Source organism: Passer montanus, unplaced genomic scaffold, assembly GCF_014805655.1.
Source record: "Passer montanus isolate IOZ18808 unplaced genomic scaffold, ASM1480565v1 scaffold114, whole genome shotgun sequence".
NCBI classification, from domain to species: Eukaryota; Metazoa; Chordata; class Aves; order Passeriformes; family Passeridae; genus Passer; species Passer montanus.
In genome coordinates this window covers 532,531-552,648 of record NW_024358058.1, presented here as the reverse complement: position 1 = coordinate 552,648, position 20,118 = coordinate 532,531, and the positions used below count along the sequence as shown (strand labels likewise).

General features: G+C 45.7%; 1 protein-coding gene across 3 annotated transcripts in view; it reads left to right on the top strand.

Annotated features, from left to right (window-relative positions):
- ELAVL1 (ELAV like RNA binding protein 1) overlaps positions 1-20,118 on the top strand; it is a 41,919-nt gene that overhangs the window by 2,807 nt on the left and 18,994 nt on the right. For all 3 annotated transcript variants that reach the window (XM_039696672.1, XM_039696671.1, XM_039696670.1), the window contains exons 2-3: positions 31-38; positions 10,200-10,388. In XM_039696672.1, coding sequence (XP_039552606.1) covers positions 10,217-10,388 — 172 coding nt within the window. In that variant the 5' untranslated portion in view covers positions 31-38; positions 10,200-10,216. The remainder of the gene's footprint in view (positions 1-30; positions 39-10,199; positions 10,389-20,118) is intronic.

The window sequence follows — 20,118 nt, the reverse complement described above, 5'->3', positions numbered from 1 at the left end:
TTATGTCCAGGGCGGGGAGCGGGTCCCGAGGCCGCCGCGCTCGCGGCGGGAAGGCCGCGGGTCGCGGTGCCGCGATGCGCGGCGGGCTCGCGCCGCGTCTCAGGGCCTTTCTCCGTCCGGTTAATGGCCTCATCTTTCATGTTTATTTTTCCCGTGTCTGTGCGGACACAGCTTTTAAATCTCCCACGTCGGTTAGGACTGGCGCGTCCTTGTTGACTGGCGGTACCCCAGGGTCCCTGCCGGCGCGGTCGGTGCCGGCTGGCGTCAGCGCCGGCCGCGGGGCCGGTGCCCGTGTGGCGAGGGCCTGGGGCCGCAGGAAGCGCGGCTGAAGCAGCAGCCGCTGCTGTTTGTGCTCGGGGGGCAGTTCCCGGCAGAGTGTTCGCTCCGTTTCAGCGGCTGGAAGAGGCAGGACGGTCCTGGGGCACTCTCACGGCGGTACGCGTTGGGGCTGGCGTGGCACAGCCGTGGGGAGGCGAGTGCTCCTGCCGGGCTCTGTTGGGCAGAGTTGTATCCGAGACTTGCTGGGAAAGGAAGCACGGTTTGTTTCATGAGGACTTGCACGGGGATCCTGTGATCACTTAATGAAGCGTCTGTGGAAAACAAAAGAGGAAAGAGTTGGGAACGGTAGGGATTAATTCCTTTGTTAACGCCTGTTGTTATTATAGTTGATCGCTTTTTGAGGTCTTCGTAGTTTTGTTCATTTTACTCGCTGATGGTGGGTGTTGACTGCTCATGTTGCTCGGCTCTCACCTCTATGAGTTGTTGTTTCCCTGTACTCACTGTAACCACTTTTTTTTCTGGAGCTGTGTGAACCGTTCTGTGACTTGTTACATTACAGCTAGGACGATGCACATGTTCCATAGTCTTTATCAAACCTTTAGAGTTGATGGGATTTCTCAGATTCCTGTTGAGTCCTGGGTTATGTCTATGTGCGTGATGAATAATAAAATCAAGGGTCCTGAGCCTCTAAGTCTGTGCTGCATGAGAAGTTACTGTGGGTGTCCTGTGTTTTGTTCTGGAGCAGAGTAACTGTGTGTATAATGACCCCAGTGTGGTTTCCCTGATTCAAGGTGTTCAGCGGTCAGGAGTTACAGCTGGGATTGCAGTAGGCTCTTTCCAGGCCTGACTGGAATATGAACAGCAACATCTTCAGCTGCTGTGATTGTTAAATGTGTTGTGCAGTGAGTTTATAGCCCTGCTGTGGGTGGTTCTGCAGGACCAGATGAACTCCTTGGGGAGTTGTCTTGTGCAGTACCAAGTTTGTGGAAACAGCAGCAGCAGTAAGCACAGTCTGAATGGAAATGTGAACGTTGTGTGTAGCAGCTTATTTATCTGTGTTTGTTGAACAGTGTTTGGTGCTGACATAAACTTAATGTGAAATCTGCTGTATGCTGTGAATTCAAGCACTATTTTCTTTCTGTTTCTTGCATGTTCTGTCACTTTTTTTTTCTGGAAAAGGCCCTTCTTGTCTTGACTTGAGACATGCCATTTTACTTTCAGAATCCATCTCTTCCAGCTGTTGTACCAGCCTGCTTTCTCTCTTGAGGCTTTGGTCTCTGTCTTGTTTCTTGCTTATTTGTTGTGAGCTCTCTGGATTGATTCCCACAGTTACTGGCTGTCACTGACCACATGTGGATAAGCTGCCTGTGAAGCTGGTAGACTTCTAGTCACCAAGTTTAGAAAGCTCAAACTTGCTATGTTTTTAGACTTCAAGAAGAAGTTCAGAGAAGCTGTTCTTTCTGCACTTCCAGATACTTTAGAAACAGCCTGGAAGGCATTTAGGCAGAATGACAGAGTTCAGCAAAGGAGAGGTGAAAAATTTTGACTTGTGCTAAAAATGATCAGGGCACTTCTGTCTGATGTGCAGCTCTGTATTCAGGCACCTGCAAGCTTCAAGCTGCTGGCCTAAATGATCCATTTGAGTATACAACCTCGTTATATGTAGGTGATGTATGCAAAAATAGACTCTTAATTTTTTTTTTTTATGAGGAGACGGGGTGGAAATAAGCTGTACTGAGAAGGCAGAGATGTTTTTCATGTGTGTGGGTTTGCTGCCTTTGGGGTTTTGGGGGTTTTTTTGTTTGTTTTTAAAATTAGTAGCAGTGTTATAGTACTACAAAGGTATAATTTTCCTATCTCCTACTGCTTCCATGGCTTCGACGTAGGAACACAGCAGCAAACCACAGTGTCTCACCAGGCCCTCAGAGATGGATTTCTAGCTAGTTGTTTTATTCTGGTGAACAAGTTGGATGCTGTCTTTTCCTCCTGCTAGTCACTTGCCTTCCTGCCCCATCAAGGTGAAAGTATCTGAAGATGGGTCAGTGTTCTCCAAGGCTGGATCAATGTGTGGAGCAGCTATTGTCAGAAAGTGTGTAGAATCTACTGTTCTTATGTCCACTTCTTGTCTCCTGCCCTCTCCCTCAGAAAGGAATCAATCCCACACAGCACAGTTGTCCCCAGATGTCTTTTATGTAGGTGAAAAAATTGCCAAAGGCAATTTATGGACAATCTGACACTGTCTAGAAAAAGGAAGATCATACATGATTTTCTTTTTTAAATATCTGTTTGCTATAAATCTGTTTTTTATTAAATAATACCAGTGCAGAAGGTGAGATAGTCCAGGCTGCGCAAGTTCTTCACTGTCTCTTCCCTGTGTAGGAACTTGGTGGTGTTAACTGGCAGCATCTTTGACCTAGGGGCAAACAACTGTGGAATCACAGAATGCCGGAATGGCTGGAGTTGGGAGAGACCTTGGAGACAATTTCATTCCACCCCTGCCATGGCAGGGACACCTCCCACTGTCCCAGGCTGCTCCCAGCCCTGCCCAGCCTGGCCTTGGGCACTGCCAGGGATCCAGGGGCAGCCACAGCTGCTCTGGGCACCCCAAGCCAGGGCCTGCCCACCCTGCCAGGGAACAATTCCTGCCCAATCTCCCACCCAGCCCTGCCCTGTGGCACTGGCAGCCATTCCCTGGCTCCTGTCCCTGCAGGCCTTGTCCCCAGTCCCTCTGCAGCTCTCCTGGAGCCCCTTCAGGCCCTGCCAGGGGCTCTGAGCTCTGCCTGGAGCCTTCTCTTGTCCAGGGGAGCAGCCCCAGCTCTGCCAGCCTGGCTCAGAGCAGAGGGGCTCCAGCCCTGGCAGCATCTCTGTGGCTTCCTCTGGTCTCACTCCAGCAGCTCCATGTCTTTCTTGTGCTGAGAAGTGTACTGTGGTGTGAAACTCTGAGCAGAGCCTGGTATCCTCTGTCTGTCAGGGCTGGCTGTTAACCTGGGATGATGGGGAAATGTGGATCTGGCAGCAGATGTTCAGTGTCTCAGCCACAGGTTTCTGATTGCTCTTGTTCCTGTGGCTCAAGCTGAGAGGGGCCCCAGTCCCTGCCGGGTGTTGGACCAGCAGCGGGTGGTAATTATGGCCAGCCTGTATCTGATTTCTGACAGCATCCCAAGGATGATTAATTTTGTTCCTAGGAATTGAGTGCAGTTCATCAGACTGGTAAAGTAAGGTCATTGCTCTGAAGAATGCAGCTTATTTTTTGGCCTCAAATGCTTTTGTCTCTGAATGGCAATATAAGCATTGGCAAAAACACCTTGATGATATTATTATATGAACATGAATAAAAACAACTAAGGGAGGCATTTAAAACCCTTCTAGTCAAATTTGATTGCTAAGAAACCTCTAAAACTGCTTTGCTGAAATATTAAAATTATGACAGTTGACATTTGTGAGACCAAAAATGTGCTCAAAACTAAGTTTATGCCCAATGTTTTTGAAACAACATTTTTAAAAAAGCTTAAAATATGTTGTACTGAAATGAGTGACTCAGCATATGGAAATAGAATTTGTGGAAATGCAGCAGCAGATTTTAGTAATGGCTGCTTCTGGTGCTGAGCTATTTTTACTGGCAAAAGTGTTGGAATCTTAGGTGCAGTCAAGCTGAGGAGAACAAGAGTAGCGTCCTCCTTTCAGGTGTGCATAGGGGAAAAGAATCAAAGAGAGGAGATCTCTTACTCTGGAAAACCCAAAGGGTAGTTAAGTAGAAAGGGTTTGCTTTTTTCCCCCATACACTGTATAAATGCTGTTCTTTCATTTAATGGACAATCTGGATTTTGGGATTTCTTCCTCCCTCCCAAATGGCTTTTGATGTTTGGTCAAGATTTGAGGGAATAGTGCATGAATGTGTGGTGAATCAAATACTAACGGGGCTTGCACTGCACTGTCCTTGTCCTGTGGTCTGTGTGTTCATGGGGAGGTCTGTGCTTGTGGGGTGCAATATGCAGGGCTGTTGGCCTCATGAAAAGAGTTTGTATAAAGAATAAAAGGTGTTTTCTTGTAGATTATGGGGAAAGGCTCTGTGATGTAGAGAGGTCTGGATTAAGTATGGAGAGAGATGTGTTCTGACTGTGGAGTGCTAGGAAACTTTTTTTGCCTTGCCTAGGGAGGGTTTCTGCTGGTGTGGCTATTCAGGTGAAACCTATTCTGTTCCTTACAGTGATTTCAGAGAAGACAGTGTGTTGCTTTTTCTTCCCCCAGTGTCTGTCCTACTCTGTTGTGATTAAACTCTTGCTTCTCAATCCTGGTATGACAGCTGCCTGAAAGCAAGTTTTTGCATGACAGTACTGTGTTGGATAGTTCTTGAAAACCCTTTTCCTGAAGCAGTTTAAATTCATGGCCCTTCTACATGTGTGGCATTGGTTTTGACATGTGTTCCAGCCTGGACATCTCAGCACCTTTGCACCTGTCTTCTGGATTGGTTTGGCACTTGCCTGAATGTAGCAGTTCTTTTTGTTCTGTTTCAGGTCTCCAAGAAACAGCTCAGCAGCTTAAGACAGGATTGTTGTCTTGTAGTCAGCCTTGACTCTGGGGGGGAGGGATGTCAACAAACACTCGTGTGCTGGAGAAACAGAAGGGCTCTAGTAGCCTTGAGCTTCTGCTTGAAGCACCCCATTTAGATTCTTAAGTACACAGAGCTCAAGAATAAGCCTCTGAGACTGAAGTGCAAGTTGATGAAACAGCTCACGGGCAGAACTCTGCAGCACCACTGCTTTCAGGGCTCCTGTTCATTTACCACTGAAGACACCAACAGGATTTCACCAGTTCAGGGGCTCTGTCAGGCATGGTCCACTGGAGCCCTTCCTGCATAGAGTGTCCTGGGTGATGCTGACTTGCAATTCATTGCAAAGAAAGATGGAGGTTTTGGGTGAGTAGCTGGGTCAGCAGCTTCAGGTCTGCTGTGGTTTAAGGACCATGCTGTGCTCACTGTGGCCCATTCCCAGTGCTCCAGGCAAGGTACCATAAGCTCTGTGCCACAGAGCTCATTGATCCAGGAAGAGTTTCCCATCTTAAATTCTGCACTAGCTGATCCATCATCCGTCCCACCTGAAGAGCTGCCTCCATCTCTGGGGACCCCAGCACAAGAAAGACATGGACCTGTTGGAATGAGGAGGCCACAGAGATGCTGCCAGGGCTGGAGCCCCTCTGCTCTGAGCCAGGCTGGCAGAGCTGGGGCTGCTCCCCTGGACAAGAGAAGGCTCCAGGCAGAGCTCAGAGCCCCTGGCAGGGCCTGAAGGGGCTCCAGGAGAGCTGCAGAGGGACTGGGGACAAGGCCTGCAGGGACAGGAGCCAGGGAATGGCTGCCAGTGCCACAGGGCAGGGCTGGATGGGAGATTGGGCAGGAATTGTTCCCTGGCAGGGTGGGCAGGCCCTGGCTTGGGGTGCCCAGAGCAGCTGTGGCTGCCCCTGGATCCCTGGCAGTGCCCAAGGCCAGGCTGGGCAGGGCTGGGAGCAGCCTGGGCCAGTGGGAGGTGTCCCTGCCATGGCAGGGGTGGGATGAAATTGTCTCTAAGGTTCCTTCCTACTCAACTATCCTGGCATTCTGTTAGCATCTGTTTAGGTGTCTACATATGAATTTTTGACCTCAGTAGTGGTCTGGTGCTATTTTAGCCCTGTGAATAAGGTGAAGGTAGACAAAGCCTCTTGCCTGATGTTGAAGATGGGCAGTTCTTGCCAGTGTTGTCATTTCACCTGATCTCCACAGATCCATACGGGTCTTCCTTCTTAGCAAACATCTTGCTGTGAAATAATTAATAGCAGTGATTCCTGGAATTCTGGACGGAGATACAGAGTGTCACTGGGAAAAAAACTTCTCTTGGTCTGTTGCCAGAACCCTTAAACCTGTGGGATCTGGTTTGCTTTTGTGAGAAGGTGATTGTCATGGTCGGTGAAACATTTCTGCAAATAATGCCCATGAGAGCTTTTCAGTCCAGTCCTGGGAATGCTGGCCTGGCTGAGGGTGCCTGAGCAGTTGTTGGCACAGGTGGTGAAGTGTTGGCCTGTGTGGATTCGAGCACCTCCAGAATAAGTGGAAGATTTGGGCACAGCACATATGGTTTCCTCTGTTGCTCTGTGCACTCTTGGCATTTTAAATTTTGGGGCATCTTACCCAAGGAGGAACGTGGCTGCTGTCTTTTCAATCAAATGCTTCTGTAGCATTTATTTTTTTTTTTTTGAATTGTCATTTTAGGAAGTGCAATGCAGTGGAACCTAGTCTTAAAGCTTTAGTTTTTTGGGACATAAAAATGAAGGCCTGTGTTGGAAAGGTTACAGACTACCAGCCTCTTTTCAGTCAGCCTTCCCAAATGGAGCTGTTGGGCCTTCTTTCCATCATTGACCTGTCCACTGGGAATATAAATGCATTCAGTCTTTTGATTTATGTCATTGTGGATTGACAAACGTCGATTAACAAAGTTCTAAACTGCAAATGAGTGTATAGGCCTGGTTCTCAAATCTGGAATATTTACTGATAGAAATGGATTCTTATCTCTTTGGTAGAGAAAGATCAGAACATTCCCTCAGCATATTTCAGTGACAGCAGAATAAAAACTTGTTTTCCAGTGTAGCATTGCTTTTTCATCCATCTTGTCTTATAGCTCCTTTTGGTTTTGGAAATCTTTTTAGTATGCAGAGGTTACAATTCTTCAGGGGCTCTTTTTAACTTTGCTGGCATAGGAACTGTTCCCCTGTTGAGGAATACACCTTGTGCAGGTTGGCAGCAGCAGTGTGAGCTGCAGGTTGTTCTGGGAGGGGGTTCTTCAACTCTGACAGACTTGGGGCCATGACCGTTTCCATGGCGAGCCTCTTCCAGAGCCTTTTCCTAATATCCAACCTAAACCTCCCCTGACACATTGACAAGACCCTGGACTAAACATCATCATCAGGATGGGCACAGCCCAGGGGGCTTTGTCTGGGGTCCCTCCCCAGGGGCACCACTGTTCTGTGTCACTGCACCACAGAGGAACTGGAGTCTGGGACTGTGCTGAGGGAAACCTGGGGCTGAGCTGGTGAGAGGAGCTGGTCTGACTGGGGGACTGTGGGGTCACTGGAGCCACTGCTGCAAAGGGGCTGTGATCCCAGCACTGCCAGTCTGTGGGACCCCAGTGGGACCCCCAGAGTGGCATCAGACTGGTGGAATGGGGGAGATTCCTTAACACCTCACCGGCAGAGGAAGTGGTGCCCACGACCTTCCAGGCTGGCTGAGCAGTGTTAGTCCTGCAGCAGATTGTGTAAGTGCTCAGCAAGAGATTAGGAAGAAAGAATCACCTTCTCTCTCAGTGCTCTGCTCCTCTAGCTCTTCACTGTGCCTTTATTGCTCCTGCTTGGTTCCTGGTATGCCATGGAAACCTTTGCCAGGCCTGTATGCAAGGGCTTCCTATGTTTGCTTTTTAAAAGCCTGAAGAAAAGCAGGTGGAAACTTCCTTCCCACCTTCTAATGGCTCTGAATCAGCACTGCCGCAGGCATTGCTGGAGTATCCCGGGAGGTGCAGACTGTGAGTGTTGCAGACACAGGTTAGAGGATGTGGTCAGTGATGGAATGCCACTAGCCACTTGCCAAACACTTGGCAATTCTGCTTTATGTCAGATATAAGTGTGGTAACTTGCCATTGTGGTGTGCTGGGAAGGTTTCTCTGCTTTGTGTCTGACTTTAGTGCCTCCTTTTCAGGCAGCAGATACACCCTGGAGAATTAAAAAAAAACCCAAAACCCCAATCTTTTAAGTATATGTTCTTAATCATTAGAATTTACAGCAATTTCTTAATCTCAGCAGCGGGAAGGATTTATATAATAAGTAAATGGTAATAAAGGTCAAAGTTGGAAGGAAGTTAAGGAAATTTTAACCTTTTCCTCTTACAGGTGGAAAAATCTCAACATTTCTTCCTTTGCTTACTAAATATTCTAGTTGTGCCATACAACTTGCACTCATCAACATCTTGGTGTGTTCTGTTTTTAGGGCTTGGATTTTGTGGAGCACAAAGGCAAGCAAAGTTGCCTTCTATTCAGATAATTCTGAAAATGTGTGTTACGTGGTTTTATAACTTAGACATGGTGACCACAGACGGTTCAGCTGTTTGAGTGTTGTTTACCAGAACAGGAAACTTCTCTGAGATTGTGCTCAGCAAGTTCTGACAGAGCCAGGAGGGAACGTGTATTTAATGACAGAATTTGTAGTACAGCTGAGATGATCTGGCAGCTTAAAAATTGTCTGCTGAGGGGAGTTTCTTCCCCTGTTTCCAGCTTTGCAGTGCCTCCCCCTGCTTTCCTATCCCGTGGCATTAACTGGTGCTTATCTTGCTGCAAGGAAAGCAGATTAAAACTGCTGACACAACAAAAAGGGCTTCCCTCCTGTGTGGTTTTCCATTGCTTTCACAGTACAGATTGGTTATCCCATGGGCAGAGAGTTCTGGAATAGGCTCATGTTGACACTTGAACTTTGCAGTGCCTCCCCCTGCTTTCCTATCCTGTGGCATTAACTGGTGCTTATCTTGCTGCAAGGAAAGCAGATTAAAACTGCTGACACAACAAAAAGGGCTTCCCTCCTGTGTGGTTTTCCATTGCTTTCACAGTACAGATTGGTTATCCCATGGGCAGAGAGTGCTGGAATAGGCTCATGTTGACACAAAAATGGGGGTAGAACCTGATCTGTGGGTGAAGGGGAACAAGAGCTGCCAACTCTTAATGCTTCAAGAAGTACTGAAAAGATAAAGATTCAGTTCAAATCCATACTGTGTTAAATCTCAAATTAGCCCAAGTCTTCTCATGGTTTATTCTATAATCATGTGCTCAGGTATTTGTTTAAAAATTTGACCTTCACTGTCAGACATGAATGAACAGCAGCTGCTGGTGAGGGGCCCGGAGTCCCTTCATGCAGGGAGCATTCCCTTTCTAGACTGAGGATTTCTAGTTGCTGTTTCTGACTTCTTCCATTATTCAACTTCAGGCTGTCAGTCATGGTGCAGTCCCTGGAAAGGCTTATCCTTTAGCAAATCCAGATCTGTAGATCCTGTTGCAGAAACAGGATTTAGATATGCTGATTTTGACTATTTCACAGTAGTTGAAGTGCTTTAAAAACTAGGGTTCTGGCAAGCCATGAGCAGCTTGAGTCTGGTGTGAGTTTTAGTCGTAGGTCAACTAAAACATCAGGATGATGGTGGACTGAGGCAGAGAGTATCTTCCTGTGATAGGAATTCTGTATGTTTTTCCAAGGCTTTCTTTAAAAAGCTGCAAAAATAGAAACTCTGTCAAATACTCAGTATGCCCCCAAGTCAGCATGCAGCACAGACTCACCAGTTTCATGCACTCGGTAAAGCAGCACCGAAGGCAGCATTAAACAGTAACAGGCCTTGAGTTGCAGGATGGACAACGTTTACAGGGAAAAACATTCAGAAAATTAATAGTCTCCAGTTGAAACACTGAACTAGGTCACATCTTGCTGCTTCTTGTCTTCCTGTCTGAAAAAGTTCTGGGCATAAGGTTGGATTTCAGGTTGAGGTGGCATTTTGGTTGTGGCTGGTCAAGCACCTGAACATGGGGGACCCGATTTTTACCTTGGCTGTTGGGAATACTTTGGTGTTTACAGGAATGTCTTCAAAATCTATCTTTGATGCTTTTTATTAATGTAAAAAATTAGAAATCCTGCAGAGCTCATTAACAGTACATAGTTCTGTAAAATGTCGTGTTGGTGCTTTTGAAAGAATGAATTGTTCTGGAATTTTCAACAAATAGTGTTTTGTTTTCTGAGTTGAAAAAATGCATTGCTGAAGCAGTGGCTTGTTCTTAGTTTTTAAAATAAACATTCAAACTTATTTCAGGTGTAGGAAGTTTGTTTTATGGAAATGTGCAGATTTAACCTCACTGAGGATTTTTTCACTTTGCAGATATATTGTAAAATGTCCAATGGTTATGAAGATCACATGGCTGAAGATTGCAGGGATGATATTGGTAGGACAAATTTAATTGTGAACTACCTTCCTCAGAACATGACACAGGATGAACTACGGAGTCTGTTCAGCAGCATCGGCGAAGTGGAATCTGCAAAACTTATTCGGGACAAAGTTGCAGGTATGATGTAGTGTTTCAGGAATTGTCACCTTGTGCTAGACTGCGTGAGCAAATACTTGATTAAATACAACTTAATCTACAAATACTAAATATTTCTCTGTGTAATCAAACTATTGACAAGTTTGCCTGGAGCTGCAGTAATGCCTGGATTGGGTATTGGGAGGATGGAATGCTCAAGGTTAAGTTAATGACTATTGTGTGTATGGGTAAGAATTCTAAGAACTACAGTTCCCATATTTGAACATTAATAGACAGGTCTAAAACTGGTTTAGATTTAGTCCCTGGCTGATTTATTCTTCCTACAGTCTGAGTGTTTTTGACTCCACTAGAGCTCTGAGTATACAAACAAACCTTTTGTTCTGATTTTGATCAGTAAAATAAAGGTGTGCTGGAGTTCTGAAGTGGCTGTAGGTCTTATCACTGTTGTGGAATTTAACTTGTAAGTTCCTTAAATAGGATTGGTAGTAGTAGCTTTAAAATGTGAGAGAAATGAATTGTTCTGACTTGTGAAACTTAATGTTTCCTTGAAGCAAAACAAATGCTGACAGAGCAACTGCTTCCATATCTGTTTAGTTGCAGGAGGTTTTAGCTGCTCTCTGAAGAGGTTTTAATCCTAGCACTGTTAAAATACTTCATTTACAAGTTTTGGTTATTCTTGTTCAGAATTTGAAGAATTTTGGATTCAGTAAGAGCACTTGATTGTTTCTGGAGGAGAAAAAAATAAAGTGCTGTTAACTAGCTGTGCACTGGTGTTTGTTCCCAGCCTGCACTGGCTGCTTGTGGAATTCTCTGCTGCACATGCTCAGTGTTGTATTTCAGAATCCAGCGATACTGATCGTTATCTAATCCCTAAGGGAGACTGCTCCCCAGTCTGTAAAAGCTGCATGGGAGCTGCTGGAATGCATGAGAGCACTTTGTGCGTCATCTTTAGTGCTTTATTTGCTTGAGAATACCCATGAGAACTGAATAATTAAAAACTTCAGAATTTCTCTTCCGAGTAGCCTCTCTGATTTCCATGTCTCTGGCTTTCCTGACATCTTACAGATGAAGTATCTCGTGATGTCTGTATGTCTACTTAAGGGATGTATATGTTCAGTCATGGTAAAATAGTTATATAAATAGTGATTTCTTTGAATGTTTTGGTAAGTGAGTGTTTGTCACAGATGTTGTCATGTGCTATGCAGCACTCAGAAGTTGAGGCTTACTCTGAAGGCTGGTTTTGCAAGGAGTAAGACCCCTCGCTTAATGATAGCAGGTCATAGCTGACCCACACCTTAGACTGTAAAATAAGCACAGAATGACCTGCATGGGAGGGAAGGTTATTTTCAGTGGGAAGCAAGAGACTTAATCAGTCTCTAAAGTTGAGACCCTGCTTCATGGGTACCTGTAGCATCAAACGCTCTGGTAAGGTCTGGTTAACTTTAACTTGGAGTTTGACAGTGCTGGATAGTTTAAAGTCCAAAACATACACTTGTGTGCGCAAGGTTGTTCTTAACCTCAAGAATGAAAAGTAAAAATGCTGTTATTGTTGCAGAGAGCCCTTGAGTGCCTGTGGACAGAGCACTGGTTTTTCCCTAAGTGGTTGCAGGTGCTAGATTCTGCGTGGCTGCTGTGGTTACACCACTGAATTTTGTTGCTACCTAATTTTTCACTTGCTTGCAGCACTATTAGGAGCAGTTACCAGTCATCTCCGTGCTTACTGATAGTTCTGGAATATCAGTGCCAAAGAACTGGCCCTACTGAGGATTTTTTCTTCCTCTTGCTTTTGTTTCTGCCCCTTGATGTTCACATTATATTCTTTATTCTCAGACTCTCTGTTAAACATGTGGATGTGCAGCAGTTCCTGAACAGAAAAATCCTGTGGCTCAGTTCTGCTTTTCTTGTGCCTCCACTTGCATTTCTTTGACCCTGTGGCAGACAGCAGGAAACTGGAGCTGCAGAAAAACCTGTTCAGCTCCCTGACCTTGGTTTCTGGTCAGATAAGTCATAATATTGGCATGTGAGATAGAGCGGGTTGAGTGGCCTGGGCAGGAGGGAGGGAACTTTCTGCTTTTGTTTGAGTTAGACTTTTTGGATCCGTTTAGTTCTTTTCAATGAAGTCACAGCTTCTGGTACCCCCATAAAGTTTTAAAAATCAAAGTATTTTGTCTTTGAGGTGCCCTTTATTGTTTGTGTTTGCAGAGTTAAAATCAACGTTTATTTGATAATACTTTTTGTAAAACATTGAATGATACATACATTTCTTCTCAATTTATTGTCTGTTAATGAAATGTGAGGCAAAAAATACTTCTGCTTGGAATGCAGTTTTTCATGACTTATTGAACTGGCATAAGCTGTCTGGAGATTGATTACTGGGATTCAAGAACTGATTTGAAAGCCAAAGTTTGGGTTTGTTTCAGCAAATTATTTTATTATGATTATTACATATGTTGTTGCATTTTGCTTCAAATGATCTGTGTTCCATGTGTTAGCCGTGGTTATAAAAAGCAGAGAAACTCCTTGAAGCCTCCACACTGCTTATCCTTTATCTCACTACTGATGAGCATTACAGGAAGGTGAAAGTAGCAGCAAACCATAGTGTCACTTCACATTCCTTACCAGGAGCTTTTGGGTTTGTGTACATATGGGTTATAACCATTGGTAAAGGTGTGATTGTGTGTCTGGTCACACAGTTTGTTGTTTGAGATGTGACGGCTCCTTTTTCTGGTTTTTTGTACCTTTTTTTTTCAGTACCTGTACAGAGAAACTTGTGCACAGGAGATGAGCGATAGAAGGATGCAGGGCTCCTCCTGATCATACTGGAGGAATAGAGTGCTGGGCTGTGCATTCCCCAGTTGGTGTAGTGCATTCCTCAGCACTTCCAGACATGGCTTTGCTTGGCCTGTGATGAGTGAATCAGTACTGGGGGTCAGCAGGCAAATACTGGATTGTTGCTATGCTGCTCACTGTATTTGTGTTTATGTGAGTATGTCTTGGACAGCCAGGATTTTCATAAGAGAATTACAGCATTCATTGGACGCTGTTCTTTCTGTCAGATCTTAATTGAGCACCAGCCATGCCTTGGGGCTTTGAGCCCTAGGGAAATGTTAGAAGGCTGAGTCCTACTTCACAATAGAGTATGGCACAGTGTCCAGCCTGCAGTGTAGCTTTTCACTGGTGCCTCTCCTGGCCTGTCATGATGATTGCTGAGGTCTGTGAGTAGCCATTGACCTGATTCCATCAATTAAATCCTCTCTTCCTGGGGCTCTGGCTCATGAGGCTGAGAGCAAGAAGTCTGGGGTTGGTCCAGTAGCCCTGCAGCATTGCCTGCAGACACAGCAGGGCCAGACCTGTACTCTGCACTGATTCCCTCTCCAGGGATGTGTATGATGTTAAATGTCCACTTTCTTGGAGCAGCTGCCTCGTGCTGGAGATGATCCAGCAGAAGAAATCTGTCTCATGCTGTATTTTGCATGGTCAGTGCCTGACTTTGCTGCAACATCCAGGTTCTGTTCCCAGCCAGTGTGCTGGGCTGGATATCTCTAACAGGTGAGTTTTTAAAAAACATTTCTCCTTCAGTACCTGTTAATGCAGGAATGCAGGCCTCTGGGGCGCTCTGAGGTTGCTCAGTTTCTTGCAGCACAGATGCTGATGGCTTGTTGTGTCAGGATGTCAGACTTTGCACAGCACAGGTGCTTCTGCTCAATAGCTCTAAATTTTCCAAGAGACCCTGGTCATCTTTAGCCTGCTGTCCATGCAGTTGTGCACAGGCTGTTAGTCCTTCTGGACCAAATGCTGAAGCTGAAAGTTAATTTCATGTGTGTTTTAGTCATGTGTGTTTTAGTTTCTCTGTCTTCCCCTTACTCTGCTGAAGTATTGGTACTTTTAATCCTGACTGTCCTAAAGCTCTGAAAAGGTAGAGTTAAACTGCTTTTTTTTTTGTGGAATTATTAAAAACAAAAAGCTGCCAAACTCATGTCACTAATATGGTAGTATTAAAAAGAATATTCCCTATTGGAATAATTGTGTGAGCTGTGGGGTGCTCCCACCTGTGATACTGTGCAGATACAGTATGTAAATGTCCTCAAAGTGCAAGGGAGAAGAATTCATCAAAACTACCACAAAGCTGTGTGGAGGAGTTTAAACTGGATATTAGGAAGAGTTTCTCCCCCCTGAGGGTGCTGGCACTGCCCAGGCTCCCAGGGAATGGTCCCAGCCTCAAGGCTGCCAGAGCTCCAGGAGTATTTGGGCACTGCTCCTAGGGATGCTCAGGGTGGGTGTTGGGGTGGCTGTGCAGGGACAGGGGCTGGAAGGGCCCCACAAGGACCATCAATCCAACTGAGAATATTCTAGGGTTCTATTCTAGGATTCTATGAACCTTTTTCCCTATGTGTTTATGGTCTCAGACTTCTGTGGGGTCTATTTATTGCTCCTGACACCATATCCCCTCTTGGAGTCCCTGGTGACAGGTTGCTGTGCACACCTCATTCTGTGAGAGTTCCTTCTGACAGTGATTGATTTTGGAAAGGAGGCATCCAACTTCCTGAGGGTTCCTGTTCCTTCCCTCACACCTTCTGTACTGCCTGGGCAGGGAGTGTTTTCCCTCTGGTACTCATGACTGTGTGTTCTAGGAAGTGTAGGATATGATCCTTCACACTGTTCCAAAGGCTCTGCTGTACCTGCCAGCCCCCAGACATGCCCCCCTCTGTGCAGGGGCTGGAGGGAGACGTGGGCTTCCTCTGCACTCTGCATTTGCTGTGTCAGTGTAGTTCTGATGGAGGTCACTTAGGTGATCAGCAGCTCTCGGGGCAAAGGGATCTCTCCATTTCTGCTGGGAAGTGTGGAGCAGAAAGGATATTTTGGGCTGATTGGTTAAGGCTTTATGCAGGAATTTGGGGTCCATCTCAAACATTGCTGTCATGATGGCTCACTCTCTGCAGGTGTGCCTGGGACATGTTGCTTACAGGACCAAAAGAAGTCACTTTCAGATAGTTGCAATTCCTCAGGAATGGACTTTAAGCTTTACCCTTTCCCTGCCTTTTTCTTTTTATGTCTTCTCTGGACGACTGATTCTCAGAAATTATGCAGCTAAAAAAGAAATTAGTGTCCTTATCCATGTGAGCTTTTTGAGCAGAAAGGGGAGGAGGATTTTACTGCCCAGCTGTCAGGTGCTGCAGGGTGGTGAGTGGCTCAAGTTCATATGAGAGGGCAACTGCTCATTTCACCAGTGCAGTGAACTCAGTCTAGAAATGGAATTTTGAACTGTTCTTGTTTGTAGAAAATACTTAAGTATTCTCTTTGGCTGGAATAGTTTCCTTTTGCATGCAAAACACCCATGAAATTGTTTATGCAGCTTTGCTGTTAACTGTGGAATTGGAATGCATCATTACCTCTGGATTTTTTTTCTAGCTCTTTAATCACATTTTGTGGTGTGTGATTTCTTTAAAGGTGCATTCAAGAATGCCTTGTGGCAATGGTTAACTTAATGAGAAGTGCAAATGGTTTGCAGACAAATTGCTCAAATACTGAAAATGTGAACACCAGCTTTGCCAACTCCACTTAATTCCCTTTGTCATAAAGGTGGCCACATAAACTGCCTCAGAGGTAGTAACAGAGTTCTCTCAAGGGTATAGAAATACAGTTAACCTAAATCAGCCAGCTGAACGAGCCAAGGGCCCTCAGCCGCTCCTCAGAGCCTTCCCCTTCAGACCCTTCCCCATATTTCTAGCCCTAAAGCTTGCCTGGGTTCTTTCAGAGAGATCAGAGCACAGCCAGTAGAAGCAACAGCTCTAGCAGCAGTTTTTAGGCTTTGCTTCTCAGTACTTGGGGCATATCTCAGTTTTTTCAGTGGATTTCTGGTACCTCTCTTATGCCCCAGAGTACTGGCTGCTGTCAGCATGGGACAGCTGCAGGACACCTGGACTTGGAGCAGGTTGCTCTGAGCTTTGTCAGGTGTACTTGACCAAACGGAGGTTGAAGTTTTTGTTCTGTTTGACCCCTGCTGGGGGACAGTCAAACACTTATTTAGCTGTTGCTGAAGCCAGGCCTATGTACCAGTCTGGCCTAGAGCTTCTGGAGCACTGTGAGCAGGCAGGGCAGGGACTGGGCACTGCTGTGTGTAGCCCTTGTATACTCAGGGCTGGTGATGATGTGCTGGGGTCTCCAGCAGTTGTGGCAGCACCTGTTCCTGGAACAGCAGAGGCCTTGGCAAAGGAAAAGCTGCCTTTACTGAAAAGGATGTGGGGCTGTGCAGGGGGTGCCTGGGGCCTCTCACTCAGGCTGGGCAGATGTGTTCTTAGTGAGGAGGACCTGTGTCGCCAGGTGAAGGGCCTGTGAGTTGAAAACCAGTCCTTGAGTTTGGGGTTCATCAGGACAAGGTGCAGCTGGAGGGGAGCCCCTAGTGAAGTACCCAAAGGTTTGACATGAGGGCCAAATCTCTTAGAAATGTTGGTCACTGAGCTGGCTGATGGTTCTGACAGCACCCTCGGGGTGTGTGCAGTGATGGCAGACTGGGAACGGTGGCTGGTCACCAGGTGGTGGTGCTCCCACTCAGAGGGACCCTGAGAGTGGTCTCTGACAGCTTTGAGGCAGGGCACAAGAGCCAGTGACTCCCTGCTTTTTGGGGTCGTGGGTGTCCTTCCACTCTGTCTGGATGCACTGAGAGGATTAAATAAAACCCTCCTTACTGTACAAGTCAAAAAGGCCAAGAGAACTGTACAGACCATTCCGTGGCCGCGCTTCGTTTGCCTTTTTTTTTTTCCCCCTTATGAAGCCATACAAATGAGCTATGTAGCAACATCTTTGGTTGTGTTCTAATATTTTTCAGCATGTTTTTAGTGGGAGTTATTTTTCTACATCTTACAATACTTTCATTCTCTTCCAATGGAGCAGCAGCGTTTCTGCAGTATAAAAGTTGGGTTCAGCTCAGCCTGTGATTGGGGTGACTGAGCACTTGCTGAGGCTTTTGTACTGTAATGTTTGCAGCTAAAGAAGTGTTGTTATTTGAAAGCTAAGTTTCTTCCTCAAGAGGAGGAAGAAGTGAATTTTTGAGCCCTCAGCATCTTGAACAGTCAGATTTTTGTTCCAACAACAGGTGAACAAATTTAGTCCTGTTTAAAGAAATGAGATCTTGCAATAAGTGGGCAGGCATTTTCCTCCCAGACTCTTACGAAAAAACAGCCTGTGGTATTTCTGTACAGTTTTGGGCCCGGTGTTTTCTATATTCACTTTACAAATCCTTTTCACTTCACAGAATCTTGGATGCTGGCAGTTCATCTGGAAAAGGAGCCCTGGAGCAACTGAAATTAAATCTCAATAGAGAAATGTTCTGGGACTGAGAGAAAGGACAGAAAAAATAACATATAGAACTGATAATTATGCAGAGAGACTTTGTGAAATAAAATTAATTACTAAAAAGCCCCTACCCTTTTGTTTTTAGGATTTAAAGCTGTTGCTCTTATTTTTGCAGTATTGTGGAGATGGTGAGATCCCTGTAAGGTCTCTGAACCAGGGTTGACAACAGACTTTTGTCAAGTTAGCTTTGTAGCTTTTGACTTTTTCCCAGAGAGGTGTCTGAGTTGTTTGTATTCATCTTTGTTTCAAGGAAAATGTCACTGATTTTACATAAGAAGGAGAGGCAGCTTTATTTGTTATTCGTAATGTTTTTCTGAGTTGTTTGAAGGTCAGGCTTTCCAAACCAGCTAAATGTACTTTTGCCCCTAGACATCTATAAATGAGACTCTTCATTGTTGAGCTATGAACAGAAACAGAGTTTGTGTCCTAAAGCCAGGGGAAGCAGTGGGGACACATTCTGGATTGGAAAGTCATTATCAATATAACTAGATATTTTCTTTGTTTCCTTGCTAGTTCCTTTCTGTTGCCATCAAGTGTTTGTTCAGTAAGATGTGCTGGTTTGAAGTCTTGAGCAGAAGTGGGAATTGGCTTAGTGCACAGTCTGGGCCTTAGTCACAGGAGCTGCCACAAAGCTGGGTTCAGGTCCTGTAGTAGAAAGATCCTGAGCTGCTGCCAGACTAACAGTAGAGGATGAAACACTGTGGAAATGCTGAAATATAAACCTAACCTTTCAGCTCTGTACTCTGCGTAGGTGGAGCAGGTGCAGTGATTGCCCAGGAGGTGCTGGTGTGACTGACCCAGCCCTGCTGGAGCACAGTGCTCCCCAGGGCTCTCTGGGTTAGCTACAGCCCTGGGCTATTTGCCTGGGCTCAGCTTTGTCCCCAGCCTGACACAGACAGTACCCTGTGGGGTTTCTGGTGCTGTCTTGGTGTTTTGGGGGCTAAATTGTGGGAATTGGAAAAACAGAAGCTTTCACAGACACTGAGGGATTTGATCTGCAGCCTTGGAAGAAGCTGTGATTGATGTAAAAATACAATACACACATTAAGCAGAAAAATCATAAACTTATGTTTCTGTAGTTGTAAGTAAGAATATGCCCTAAGTAAGTGAGAAACTGTATTGGGTAAGATAGTGAAAGGTTTATGATGTAGGGCTGTGGTTGTATAGAGTGAGCTAAGAGTTTAGAAGTTATAATAGAACATATGTGTATATGTGTGATAATAGCCCACTGGACAAAAGTATCTGCAGTGCAGCAGAAGTAAATAAAGGTGATGGGTTAGAAAAGCAAAATAAACCCTGTGGCAACTGTCTGTTGGTTTAGAAAGTTCTGTATTGTCTTGTAATGAAGAACTTGTGACTACTTTGAGCTGTGGCCGACTGCCTGCTCCTCTAAGATCTCACTGCCTCTGAGAGTGATGTTCATCTGAGCAATAAATTGTTCTTAGCCTGACAATGGTCCCGTCCCTTCATTAAAAGCGGCAAAAATGATACTAAATTATAGTTTTGGGCATCATTTATGACTTAAGTGGAGATGAGGCAGATGAAGGTATTTCAGAATGATTAATCGTTGCTTCAACAAATTCTGTGTTGGGTAAACAAAAAAATACTTGCTTCCATTGGGCAGAATGTTTTTGGTAGGCAAAGTAAAAGTGAAATTTACTTTTAACTGCTTCAGTACCAGCACTGAAGCTCCTGTACTCAGTTCTGTCTCCAGTAATGTTTTCTGGAACTTACTGTGGTCACCACAGCACAAATGGTTGTGTCAGAGACACAGCAGCTGCTCAGTGTCACTGGTGGGGCAGATGAGAGGACATCCCTATCTGTGGGCTGGGGGACTGGATAAGAGAAAATTTTGGGCTCAAAGTATGGGGTTTGGCTACAGCTTCATGTGTTTTCAGAGTATCTGAGAGGCATCATCTATACCATTAGTGAAGTATTGAGTGCAAGGGCTGGAGCCTCTCTGCTCTGAGCCGGGCTGGCAGAGCTGGGGCTGCTCCCCGGGACAAGAGAAGGCTCCAGGCAGAGCTCAGAGCCCCTGGCAGGGCCTGAAGGGGCTCCAGGAGAGCTGCAGAGGGACTGGGGACAAGGCCTGCAGGGACAGGAGCCAGGGAATGGCTGCCAGTGGCAGAGGGCAGGGCTGGATGGGAGATTGGGCAGGAATTGTTCCCTGGGAGGGTGGGCAGGCCCTGGCTTGGGGTGCCCAGAGCAGCTGTGGCTGCCCCTGGATCCCTGGCAATGCCCAAGACCCGGCTGGATGGGGCTTGGAGTAATCTGCAGCAGTGGAAGGTGTCCCTGCCTATGGCAGGAGTTGGAATGAAATTGTCTCTGAGGTTCCTCCCAACCCTAACCATTCCCTGATTCCATAATTTCCTGTATTTTACAAAATATAGTATGAATT